Genomic DNA, 13,760 nt, shown 5'->3' on the forward strand with positions numbered 1-13,760 from the left:
GAATTATTCTATATGTCAATTGTGTTTGGAATATATTATGAAAAAAATATTAATGCAATATGCAGTTGAGAAAGAGGGAATAAAACTTGTCATAGTTAAATCGCTAAGGTTGGCATGATTGCAATATCAGATTATGCAGCTATTCATAAAAATAACATAAATAGCTGTTGCAGTATTATTTAAAATAATATTCCGAATTGTTCGATTACGTATAAAACATTAAACTTTTTGGCAATTGTTTTTAAAACTTGCATAATATGTACGTATACATATGTATACATATTAATAAAAAAATGATATACCATTTTTTTTGTAGATCGAGCGTGTGTAAACTTTAGTAAATCGATTATTTTAATATCCATAAGTGTATCTCAATTAAAATTATAAAGATCTACTGTTACCAAGTGATGCAACTAGCGCAATCATCAGTTCACAATCGAACCGCTTATGTAAAATGATTAAAAATATTCAAGCAGTTCTAGAACCGCTTCTGATAATTAGTTATATGTGCGGTTTTAGGATTATAGAATTTCCAACTGGTTTTCCAAAATTGTGGTTCAGCCTGCTGTATATATTATTTTTTTGGTCGACTTATTTCTTCCTTCTAATATATACAGTAATTCCTCATCTTGGAATTCGATATACTAAAGAATATTACATTTGTCTTTTTTTTAACATCTTTATAATGTTAATAACAATTGTGTGTGGAGTGTATTACAGTAAGGTAAGAGGAATGTTAACATATAATGTTATATATGATTTATTAATAATAAATAATTTTTATCGTTATATATTTACATGGAATATTTCAAGGAATATTTAATTTAACTTGTTATGTGTCCAATTAAGTTAACTAGATATAATTTTAATATAGATAAAACTATAATCATAATTTAGGGAAAGGAAATGCTATGAAAAAAACGTGAGATATTTTAAACTTTAGTACAGTGAATATTATTAACAATAAGAAATTCTTTCTTGCTACATACATATTTGACAAAACTATTTTTTTTAAATATATAAAAAAATTTTTAAAGAAATACATCTTTTAAAAAATATAATAATTACAATACCTAAATTAAAAAGTTTATACTTAATAAGATATAAAATTGTTAATCCATGAAACTATAAAATTAAGTTTTCCGATAATCTTTATAAGTTATTTATCTATTGCGTATTCTTTTGCAAATAGAAATTTAGAAAATGCATAAAAAGAATCGCCATTGTCGATAATACTTTAGAACAACTTGAAATGACAACAAATTATCAAAAGACACATAAGAAAACAATATGGCTTATCTTATTAATATGGTTTATGATAACCATAACAATAAACTGTTTAAGGGCTCTATATGTAGGACATGAATTTAATTTTAATATCGCAATGGCTATCTATCTTCCCAGCGTACTAAACTTTTGTATTAACATCAATTTTGTTGACGACCTGATTTTCATTAGTATTCTTAGGTTTGTACATCGTTTTATATGTATCATAATTATTCTAACAAAGTTAAATTATGTGCGTAAAATAAAATTAGATTGTTATTTATAAAATTTAAGTTCTTTTGGAACATTAAGAAAACTGATATATATATAATAATGCATATATATATATATATATATATATATATATATATATATAATAACCTAACATGCATCTAATAATATTATATATTTATTAATTTTATTTTGTTTAGATACATAGGACTGAAGTTTGATCAAATCAATGAAAATCTCCAAAAGATAGTGAGAAATAATAAACATGAAATAATACAAGTTGGAAGGAATCACGTGTTACAGTCGCGTCAGTGCAGACTTTTTGGAACTTCAAACAACAAACACATAATATGGATTGTGATGTATGACACGTATGAATTTAATATAAATTACAAAGATTTTTTATACAATAAATTTTAATATCACGTTTACACAGACATCTTCATTTGGAGTTATGTAAAACATCTCGTGAAGTAAACACAATGTTTGGGCTACAGATGACTTTAAAAATGGGATTGTATTTCGGTTTTATAGCAACAGGTCTTCATGAAATATTCAACACAATATTTACCAAAAATTACGTGCAAATAAAAGAGGAATTTCTTATGATACTCTTTCTATGGATCATTATACATATTTTAAAACTATTCTTCATTAATTATATATGTGAAAGAATCAGTGTCAAGGTATCGATTCACACAAACATTGCAATTTAAAATGTTTTTTATAAAATTTATCTTCAGCGAAGATTAATTAATTATATTAAATGCTAAAATTATTGTAAATTATCAAATCAAAAATAAATTTAACAGTATTTTGTACATTTTAATGTTAGGCTAATACAACAAGAAATGTTATAAATAACGCATCATATTCTATTTCTGATGTCGAAATTCGTGAAAATGTAAGTCTTAATATGAATTTGTTGAAAAAGTTTTAATTAAAATTTACATTAACTTAAGTTTAAAGATTTAAATTAAAAGAAAAGCTGTAAATCATTATTTGTGTGCATAAGATGTCTATTTATACAGATTTTACAACTTCTTTTACAATTGACTCGATCGCCGCTCAGATTCTATGGACTTGGACTGTTTCAATTTGGTTTCAAATTCCTTCAAGGGGTAAGTAGTAATCATAATATATATTATTAGTTATTATGAATAATAAAGAATTCACTATATATATATTTAAAAAATTTAATTAATTTTTTTAGTTCTTTACATCTATTGCCACTGTTTTAGTTATACTAATACAAGCGCAAACAAATAAATAAGCGCTTTAATGAAAATACGGCTAATATAATAAGCATATACTACACATATTGTTAATCTATATATATGTATTGTACATATACATATACCTAAATTTGTATTATTACGCATTAAACGTTAAACTTTTCTGAAATTATTCTTGGACCTTGTGTATACGCACATGTGTTTGTTAATAAATGTAAATAAATATTGTAAATTATTTCTCTTTTCTTTGTTAGATTGATCGCACAAACTTAAGGGAATCAATATTTTAATATCCATAAGTACTTTAATTGAAATTACAAAGATCCACTACTGTTACCATACGGTATAACTAGCACAATCATCAGTTCAAAAACGAAACGATGTGTATGATGATGAAAAATATTCAAGCGATTATAGCACCGCTTCTGATAATTAGTTATGTGTGCGGTTTAAGGGTTATTGTATTTTCGACAAACCTCCCAAAATTGTTGTTCAGTCTGCTGTATATATTATTTTTTTGGTCGGTTTATTTTTTCCTTATGATTAGTATAGTAATTCCTAATCTTGTAATTCCATATAGCAATGACTATTACATTTGTCTTTTTTTTAACATTTTTATAACGTTAATAACAGTTGTGTTTGGAGTATATTACAACAAGGTAAGACGAATGATAACATGTGATTTACTTATATAATAATTAATAATTTTGATCATATATAAATGACTGAAATATTTCAAGTAATTTAACTTGTTATATGCCCAATTTTAAAAAATGTGAGATGTTTTGTGTCTTTACACAGCGTATATTATTAAACAAAATTTTTTTTTGTTACATATATATATCGGACAAAATTATTTTTAAAAAAGATATAAGAAGTATTTTAAAAAATGAGTAATATATCTTTTCAAAAATATAATAATTATATTACTTAAATTGACAAAATTATATTTAATAAAATTGTTTATTTATAAAACTGCAAATTATTAAGCTTTTAAAAAATCTTTATTTATTGTTATTTATTTATTGTGTATTTTCTTTCAATAGAAATTTAGAAAATGTATAAAAAGAATAGCCATTGTCGATGATACTTTAGAACAACTTGGAGTGACGACGAATTATCAAAAGCTACGCAAGAAGACAGTATGGCTTATCTTAGGATGGTTTATGATAATCATAATAATAAACTGTTTAAAGGCTCTACATATAGCACATCAATATAATTTTAATATTGCAATAGCTATCTATCTTCCTAGCTTATTAAATTATTGTATTTACATTAATTTTGTTGAAGACCTGATTGTCATTAGTATTCTTAGGTTTGTACGACATTTTATATGTATCTTAATTATTTTAACAAAGCTATATGCATAAATTAAAATTATATTATCACCTTAAATTAAGCTAAAAATTTAAGCTTTTTGAAATTTAAACACCGACATAATTTTACATGTATATCTAATAATATGATTATATTTATTAGCTTTATTTATGTTCAGATACATAGGGCTGAAATTTGATCAAATCAATGAAAATCTTCAAAAGATAATAAGAAATAATAAACATGAAATAATACAAGTTGGAAGGAATCCCCTATTACAGCTGCGACAGTGCAAACTTTTTGAAACTGCAAGCAACAAATACATAATATGGATTGTGATGTATGACGCGAATTTAATATAAATTGCAAAGATTTTTTATACAATAAATAAATAAATAATTTTATACAATTAATATCGTTTACGCAGACATCTTCATTTGGAGTTATGTAAAACATCTCGTGAAGTAAACACAATGTTTGGGCTACAAATGACTTTAAAAATGGGATTGTATTTCAGTTTTATAGCAGCAGGTCTTCATGAAATATTCAACACAATATTTACCAAAAATTACGTGCAAATAGAAGGGGAATATCTTATGTTACTCTTTCTATGGATCATTATACATATTTTAAAACTATTCTTCATTAATTATATATGTGAAAGAATCAGTGTCAAGGTATCGATTCACACAAACATTGCAATTTAAAATGTTTTTTATAAAATTTATCTTCAGCGAAGATTAATTAATTATATTAAATGCTAAAATTATTGTAAATTATCAAATCAAAAATAAATTTAACAGCATTTTGTACATTTTAATGTTAGGCAAATACATTAGGAAATGTTATAAATAATGTATCATATTCCATTTCTGATGTCGAAATTCGTGAAAATGTAAGTTTTAATATGAATTTATTGAGAGAGATTTACAAATTTACATTGAATTAAGTTTAAAGATTTAAATTTAAAGAAAATCTGAAAACTATGAGTTGTGTGCATAAAAGTTGTGTATTTTTCTATTTATATAGATTTTACAACTTCTTTTACAATTAACTCAATCGCCGCTCAGATTCTATGGACTTGGACTGTTTCAGTTTGGTTTTAAATTTCTTCGAGGGGTACGTAGTAATCATGACATTACTACTTATTGCAAATAATAGAATTCATTATACATATATATTTAAAAAATGTAATTACCTTTTTAGTTCTTCACATCTATTGCTACTGTTTTAATTATACTAATACAGGCGCAAATAAATAAGTAGGTGCTTTAATACAGCTATAATATAATAAGCACACTATATATGTAAATAAATGTTTTAAATAATATTTAGTATCTAACATAACTATTGCATATGAATCATTTCAACTTTACAATGTTTTTTATGGTAATTTTGTACCTCGTTTCTATTTTCTCAAACTATTTTCACACAATTATAATTGTTGTCTGTATAAAAGCAATTTTACTTAAAACTTTTATCACTCAATTTCTATTATTATGTTAAATAATGATATAATGCTGCTATATTATATTTCACTTCTTTAATATATATATTTTTAATTATTATTAATTAAAATTAATTTTATTATTTGGAATTTTATTATTTTTTAACATACAATAACCATACAGATGTCAGAATAATGCGATAAGTATTTCAAAGAAACATTATCGATAACTTTATTATAAATGTATTTGTTTAGACAAAAATAAACAAAATATATTCATTGTCATACTTTTCTGATAGCTTGCGATATAGAAAATTCAACAGATCGATAATTGTAATATGTGAAAACCACCAATTACGAATATACCGTCGTATTCCATATCCGATCAACAGTAATACTTATACATAGTTTTCAATCGTGATGGTACCCGCTATGACTTAATACGTTTGAACTTTCGCCGCTTCTGATCATCAATTTTTTTATTTATGTAAAAATAATTTGGAGTTTTCGACACGTCCAAGACTATAATTTAGTCTCCTGACATAATGTTATCGTGATCATTTGACTATTTTTTCATATAATATAACAGTGTCTTTTATAAATCGTTTTTCCAACATCCACTATACTTTCCAAAATCTGAATTATTCTATATGTCAATTGTGTTTGGAATATATTATGAAAAAAATATTAATGCAATATGCAGTTGAGAAAGAGGGAATAAAACTTGTCATAGTTAAATCGCTAAGGTTGGCATGATTGCAATATCAGATTATGCAGCTATTCATAAAAATAACATAAATAGCTGTTGCAGTATTATTTAAAATAATATTCCGAATTGTTCGATTACGTATAAAACATTAAACTTTTTGGCAATTGTTTTTAAAACTTGCATAATATGTACGTATACATATGTATTTATTAATAAAAAAATGATATACCATTTTTTTTGTAGATCGAGCGTGTATAAACTTTCGTAAATCGATATTTTAATCTTCATAAGTACTTTATAATTGAAATTACAAAGATTCACTACTGTTAATATGCGATGCAACTAGCGCAATCATCAGTTCGTAATCTAAACGATATGTGCAATGAATATTAAGAATATTCGAGCGATTCTAGCACCGCTTCTGATAATTAGTTACGTGTGTGGTTTGAGGATTGTTGAGTTTCCGATAAGCCTTTCAAAACTGTGGTTTAGTTTGCTGTATATATTATTTTTTTGGTCGATTTATTTCCTCCTTCTAATATATATAGTAATTCAGTTTTCTACAGTTTATTATACGTATATTTATTACATTTGCCTTTTTTTAAACATTCTTACAACTTTAATAACAATTATATTTGGAGTATATTACAATAAGGTAAGAGAGATGTTAGCATGTGATTTATAAATAATAAATAATATAATTTTGTATATACATAATTAAATGATTGGAATATTTCAAGTAACTTATTATGTGCCAAGTAAGTTGACTTGATATAATTTATTAATATTTATTTAACGAAAGGAAATGCTAAAAACGTGAGACATTTGCGTTTTCGTACTGCCCGTATTATTAAATAAATTCTTGTTTGCTACATATATTTATATATAACAAAATTATTTCTTAAAACAGTATAAAAATATATAAGAAAGTCATATATCTTTTTAAAAATACGATAATTACATTATTTAAATTAACAAAACAATATAGCACGATATAACAATATATTAACAATATCTAATAAGATGTAAAATATTTATTTATAAAATTGTAAAATTGAACTCTTACATAATCTATATTTATTTATCTATTGTGTATCTCTTCTTGCGACAGAAATTTAGAAATTGTTTAAGAAGAATTGCTATTGTTGACGATACTTTGAAACAATTAGGAACAACGACAGATTATAAAAAGCTATATACAAAAACAGTATGGTTCGTGTTGGGATGGTTCACGATAATCATATTAACGATGTATGGAGAAGTACAATGGTTAAGACATCGATCTGGTTCTGACGAATTAATAACAATCTATATTCCCTTTATATTAAATTATTGCACTCATTTGAATCTAATTGATGACTTTATTGTTGTTAATATTCTTGGGTACGCGTGTATCTATCTCTGTTTATATATATATGTATATACTAAAATATAAAACAATCATGTGTGCATAAATTAGTAATACTTATTATAATATTATTATATACTTTAAATCTTTATCAAAATATTTTTAAAAATCCCACTTTATTGCATTTCTATGTATACATAAAACGATATCAATGTGTGCATTCATTATTTTTACTTATTTATTTATTTATAGATACTTAGAATTGAAGTTTAATCAAATCAACGAAAATCTTCAAAAGATTACAAGAGATAATAAAAATGGAATAATAGAGATTTGGAACAGTCATGTTTTACTACCGCGTCAAAGCAGACTTTTGAAAATTCCAAACAGTAAATACATAACATGGATAGTGATGTAAGAGTTCATGAAAATTTTACAAATTGCAACGATTCTGTGCAACATATCGTATATCTCTTAATATTTCGTTTAACAGACATCTTCATTTGGAGTTACGTAAAATATCTAACGAAATAAATTCAGTATTTGGAATACAATTGACTCTCAAAATGGGATTGTATTTTGGTTTTATAGCGCTGTGTTTGCGTGAAATATTCAATGTGATATTTATCGATACTTATATGACTAATAAAGCGGATTTTCTTGCCATCTGTATATTTTGGGTTGTAACGTACGCCTTCAAACTTTTTTTAATTAATTTTACATGTGAAAGAGTCAGCACTAAGGTACCAATTCTATATTCTTATGTTCAAAATGCATCTATTTAAGTAATTCGTTGATTTTTAAATGACATTACAATAACATTGCTGTATCAAAAACAATTTCAACAATAATTTTTATTTTTGCATTTTAGGCAAGTGTAACGGGAAATGTTATAAGTGAAATACCCTATTCAATTCATGATGATGAGATTCGTGAAAACGTAAGTTTTAATATATGTTTGCTAAAAAAAAGTTTAGATTAAAATAAATTTTTAAATTTAAGTTAAAACATAAAATCATAAATATGTTGTATATAGTGCATTATTTAATATAGATATCGCAGCTTCTATTGCAAATGTCTCAAGCTCCAGTCAGATTCTACGGGCTTAAATTTTTCCAATTTGGCTTCAAATTTTTTCTAGGGGTATATTGCAATCATCTTATAAAAAATCTATTACAAATACTTCAAAATCGATAACAAATATTTAAAGAAAAAATATTATCTCTTTTTACAGTTTATAACGTCTACTGCAACCGTTGTAGTTATATTGGTACAGTCACACACAAATAATTAAATATTTTGACAATAATATATAGCAACTATGAAAATAATAGAAGATAATATTTGATATATGTAAACCTTAATCTTCTTTAAAATAAAGGTATGTTTTTCATAATTATTTATACTTTCAATTAATATGATCTCCTATGCGAATTTAGATTATCTCGTTGCAGGAAAATTTGAAAATTAAAATATTAATATCTTATACTCTACTTTTACATCAATTTTGTTTCTTTGTCTTATTTTTTTGAAACAATATAATAAAAAAATTATATTATAATAATTATATAAATTAATAATTATAAAAATTATAATAAATATATAATAATATTTGCATAAACTTTATTTTTATGTTTTTATCCAATATGACTCCTATCATCGTAAGATTTTTTTGTGATTATTTCTCTTATATTCTATTATATAATATTTCTTTAACAGAAACTATTTAAATGTCTTATATAATACTAAATCACATAACTTTTTCTCATACATTCATTTTTGATAGTTATGTAATTTAGCGAGTATTATATAATATTCATCATTTATTGGAAATATATTGCAATATAAAATACTCTCGAATTTCCCATTGTCTTTTTATGGTAAATTCATATCTCGTTCCTATTTTCTCAAACTATTTTCAAATAATTATAATTTCCTATATAAAAGCAATTTTACTTAAAACTTTTATCACTCAGTTTCTACCACTATGTTGAATAATAAATGTATATATTGCTATATTTTATTTTCGTTCTTTAACATATACATTTTTAATTATATTGTTAATTAAAATTAATTCTATTATTATTTGAAGAATCTTATTATTTTTTTATACATACAATAACCATACAAATGTAAAATAAAAGAAAATAACGCGATAAATATTTCAAAGAAACACTATCGATAATTTTATTATAAATGTTCTTGCTTAGACGAAAATATTCGTCAGAATTTTTTTTTATAATTTGCGATATAGAGACAAATTTTTAATAAATCGATAATTGTAATATAAAAAAATGTAACAATTATGAATATATCGTCATATTCCGATCAACAGTAATAATTTTCAATCGTAATGATATCCGTTATGAGTATGACTTAATACGTTTAAACTCTCGCCTCTTCTGATAATCAATTATTTATTTATAATTTAAAAGTTGAAATTTTTGACACTTTATCCAAGACTATATAGTTCAGCCTCTTCCGTGTGCATGCGTGCGTGTGTGTGTGTGTGTGTGTGTGTAATGTTATCGTGATCGTTTTACTATGTCTTTATATAATATACAATTGAGATTTTTATAAATTGTTTTTCAAACATACATCATATTTTCCAAGATCTGAGTTATTCCACACAGTTGAAAAATTTGTGTTAAATTTAACAAATATCACCTGTCCCAAACGGTCCACAGAAATTTTTGTGTTAATTTAACATAATACGGATATGTTAAATGGTGACACGAATATTGTGTTAATATTTTAACATAAAATAAATGCAAACTTCAAATAAACTTAAAATAAATTTTGTGTAAAATTAACATAGTTTTAATGTAAAAATTAACTAAAAAAATTGTTAATTTTACATTTTATCACCCCCACTTATATTATAAAGTAAAATTAACATTTTTTTTCTGTAAATTTTAACAGATAAATCTTGTCACTAATAATACGAAACATATTTATTGTGTAAAATTAAAAATAGATATACATTGTGTTATTTTTACACTTTTTTTTTAGTTGTTTTAATAATTAAACATTTGAGTCCAATTAACATAACAGCAATATGTTAAATTAACACATGAATGTGTTAAATATTTAACACAAAAATTTTAACGGGGACCGTTTTTAACAAGAAAACACACATTTTCCAACTGTGCATAGTGTTATTATCAATTTGTTTGGAGTATATTATAATAAGGTAAGAGAATATTAATGCACAATATACACTTAAGAAAGAGGAATAAAACTTAACATAGTTAAATCGCTGAATTGATTATAATATCATATTATGCAATTAATCATAAAAATAACATAAATATTATATTTAAACATTTTTATATTTAAAATGATATTCCGAATTATAAACTGTTACGCATAAAATATTGTACCTTTCTGTAATTGTTTGTAGAACTTGTATAGCATGTACGTATATACATGTATTTGTTAAAATAAATGATGATACATCATTTATTTGTTAAAATAAATGATGATACATCATTTCTTTTTTTTTTTTTTACTAGGTAGATCGTGTACATTTCAGTAAATCGATATTTTAATATTCATTAGTACCTAATTGAAATTACAAAGATCCATTACTGTTAATATGCTATGCAACTAGCGCAATCATCAGTTCATATCGAAACGATGTACAATGACTAAGAATATTCGAGCGATTCTATCACCGCTTCTGATAATTAGTTATGTGTGTGGTTTGAGGATTGTTGAGTTTCCGATAAGCCTTCCAAAACTGTGGTTTAGTTTGCTGTATATATTATTTTTTTGGTCGATTTATTTCCTCCTTCTAATATATATAGTAATTCAGTTTTCTACAGTTTATTATACGTATATTTATTACATTTGCCTTTTTTTAAACATTCTTACAACTTTAATAACAATTATATTTGGAGTATATTACAATAAGGTAAGAGAGATGTTAGCATGTGATTTATAAGTAATAAATAATATAATTTTGTATATACATAATTAAATGATTGGAATATTTCAAGTAACTTATTATGTGCCAAGTAAGTTGACTTGATATAATTTATTAATATTTATTTAACGAAAAGAAATGCTAAAAACGTGAGACATTTGCGTTTTCGTACTGCCCGTATTATTAAATAAATTCTTGTTTGCTACATATATTTATATATAACAAAATTATTTCTTAAAACAGTTTAAAAATATATAAGAAAGTCATATATCTTTTTAAAAATACGATAATTACATTATTTAAATTAACAAAACAATATAACACAATATAACAATATATTAACAATATCTAATAAGATGTAAAATATTTATTTATAAAATTGTAAAATTGAACTCTTACATAATCTATATTTATTTATCTATTGTGTATCTCTTCTTGCGACAGAAATTTAGAAATTGTTTAAGAAGAATTGCTATTGTTGACGGTACTTTGAAACAACTGGGAACAACGACAGATTATAAGAAGCTATATACAAGAACAATATGGTTCGTTTTAGGATGGTTCACGATAATCATATTAATGATGTGTGGAGAAGTACTATGGTTAAGACATCATTATTCTAAGAAATTAATAAGCATATATGGTCCATTTATATTAAATTATTGCACTTATATGAATCTGATTGATGACTTCATTGTTACTAATATTCTTGGGTACGTGTATCTATTTCTCTTTATATATACCAAAATATAAAATAATCATGTGTGCATAAATTAGTGAAACTAATATTATATATAAAATTTCAATCTTTTTCAAAATATTTTTAAAAGTCCCCCTTTAATGCATCTACATGTATGCGATAGAAACAACATCATTGTGTACATTCATTATTTTTAATTATTTATTTTATTTATTTCATTTATTTATTTATTTATTTTATTATAGATACATAGGATTGAAGTTTGATCAAATAAATGAAAATCTTCGGAAGATTGCAAAAGATAATAAAAATGGAATAATACAGATTTGGAACAGTCATGTTTTATTATCGTGTCAAAGCAGACTTTTGAAAACTCTAAGCAGTAAATACATAACATGGATCGTGATGTAAGAGTTCATGTAAATTTACCAAATGTAACTTCTGTGCAACATATCGTATATCTCTTAATATTTCGTTTAACAGACATCTTCATTTGGAGTTACGTAAAATATCTAACGAAATAAATTCAGTATTTGGAGTACAGTTGACTCTCAAAATGGGACTGTATTTTGGTTTTATAGCGATGTGTCTGTACGAAATATTTAATGAAATATTATTCAATACTAACATGATTAATAATTTGGATACTCTTGCCTTATCTCTATTTTGGGTTATAATATACGCTTTCAAACTTTTCCTAATTAATTTTATGTGTGAAAGAGTCAGCGCTAAGGTACCAATTCTATATTTAAGTTCAAAATGCATATACATATTTATAAATTTAAGTAATTCCTTTATTTTTTAATGGTGTTACAATAACATTATTGTATCAAAGACAACTTCAACTCTATTTTTCATTTTTGCGCTTTAGGCAAGTATAACGGGAAATATTATAAGTGAAATATCCTATTGCATTCATGATGATGAGGTTTATGAAAACGTAAGTTTTAATATATATTTGTGTGTGTGTGTGTGTGTTAAAAGTTTTGAGTAAAATAAACGTTTAAATTTAATAAATAAATAAATATGATTTTTTTAAAACGACCAATAGAGCCAAGCACGAAAATTAATTCTAATTTTAAAATTAGAATTAATTTTCGTGCTTGGCTCTATTGGTCGTTTTAAAAAAATCATATTTATTTATTTATTAAATACTGAGAGCCGATAAAAATATTTCTTAAATTTGTTTAAATTTAAGCTTAAACATGGAATAATAAATATGTATATTATATAATGCATTGTATTAATATAGATATCGCAGCTTCTATTGCAAATGTCTCAAGCTCCAGTCAAATTCTACGGGCTTAAACTTTTCCAATTTGGTTTCAAATTTGTTCTAAGGGTATGATGCAATTTATCTTATAAAATAATCTATTACAAATACTTTAAAATCGATAACAAATATTTAAAAAAGAAAATATTTCTCTTTTTACAGTTAATAACATCTATTGCAACCGTTGTAGTTATATTGGTGCAGTCACATACAAGTAATTAAATATTTTGACAAACATAATATAATATATAGCAACTATTAAAATAATGGAAGATAATATTTAATATATGTAATTCTTAATCT

General features: G+C 24.0%; 2 protein-coding genes and 1 long non-coding RNA gene across 3 annotated transcripts in view; 2 read left to right on the forward strand and 1 right to left on the reverse strand.

The window, feature by feature from the left end:
* The window catches only part of LOC145941927 (uncharacterized), a 244,271-nt gene that overhangs the window by 182,273 nt on the left and 48,238 nt on the right, over positions 1–13,760 (reverse strand). The gene's annotated exons all lie outside the window — the stretch shown is intronic.
* Positions 1,385–2,770, forward strand: LOC145942103 (uncharacterized). Its single transcript, XM_083048589.1, has 5 exons — positions 1,385–1,467; positions 1,698–1,859; positions 1,934–2,183; positions 2,529–2,618; positions 2,711–2,770. The coding sequence occupies exons 1-5, from the start codon at positions 1,385–1,387 to the stop codon at positions 2,768–2,770; spliced, it is 645 nt and encodes a 214-aa protein (XP_082904715.1).
* LOC145942104 (uncharacterized) lies at positions 3,113–5,318 on the forward strand. Its single transcript, XM_083048590.1, has 5 exons — positions 3,113–3,187; positions 3,366–3,391; positions 4,480–4,624; positions 5,082–5,171; positions 5,259–5,318. Exons 1-5 carry the CDS (start codon positions 3,113–3,115, stop codon positions 5,316–5,318), a joined length of 396 nt encoding a protein of 131 aa, XP_082904716.1.

Source organism: Prenolepis imparis, unplaced genomic scaffold (genome assembly GCF_030444845.1).
Source record: "Prenolepis imparis isolate NDT839.2.m4 unplaced genomic scaffold, iyPreImpa1.0 SCAF_10, whole genome shotgun sequence".
Taxonomy (NCBI): domain Eukaryota; kingdom Metazoa; phylum Arthropoda; class Insecta; order Hymenoptera; family Formicidae; genus Prenolepis; species Prenolepis imparis.

What these genes read in the sequence shown, in the direction of transcription:
- LOC145942103 (XM_083048589.1), top strand. Translation starts at nt 1,385, where the DNA reads ATGGCTATCTATCTTCCCAGCGTACTAAACTTTTGTATTAACATCAAT. An exon ending in CACATAATATGGATTGTGAT is followed by an intron (nt 1,860 to 1,933) that starts GTATGACACGTA and finishes ACGTTTACACAG; the next exon opens with ACATCTTCATTTGGAGTTAT. An exon ending in GTTTCAAATTCCTTCAAGGG is followed by an intron (nt 2,619 to 2,710) that starts GTAAGTAGTAAT and finishes TAATTTTTTTAG; the next exon opens with TTCTTTACATCTATTGCCAC.
- LOC145942104 (XM_083048590.1), top strand. Translation starts at nt 3,113, where the DNA reads ATGTGTATGATGATGAAAAATATTCAAGCGATTATAGCACCGCTTCTG. An exon ending in GTTATGTGTGCGGTTTAAGG is followed by an intron (nt 3,188 to 3,365) that starts GTTATTGTATTT and finishes CGTTAATAACAG; the next exon opens with TTGTGTTTGGAGTATATTAC. An exon ending in GTTTTAAATTTCTTCGAGGG is followed by an intron (nt 5,172 to 5,258) that starts GTACGTAGTAAT and finishes TTACCTTTTTAG; the next exon opens with TTCTTCACATCTATTGCTAC.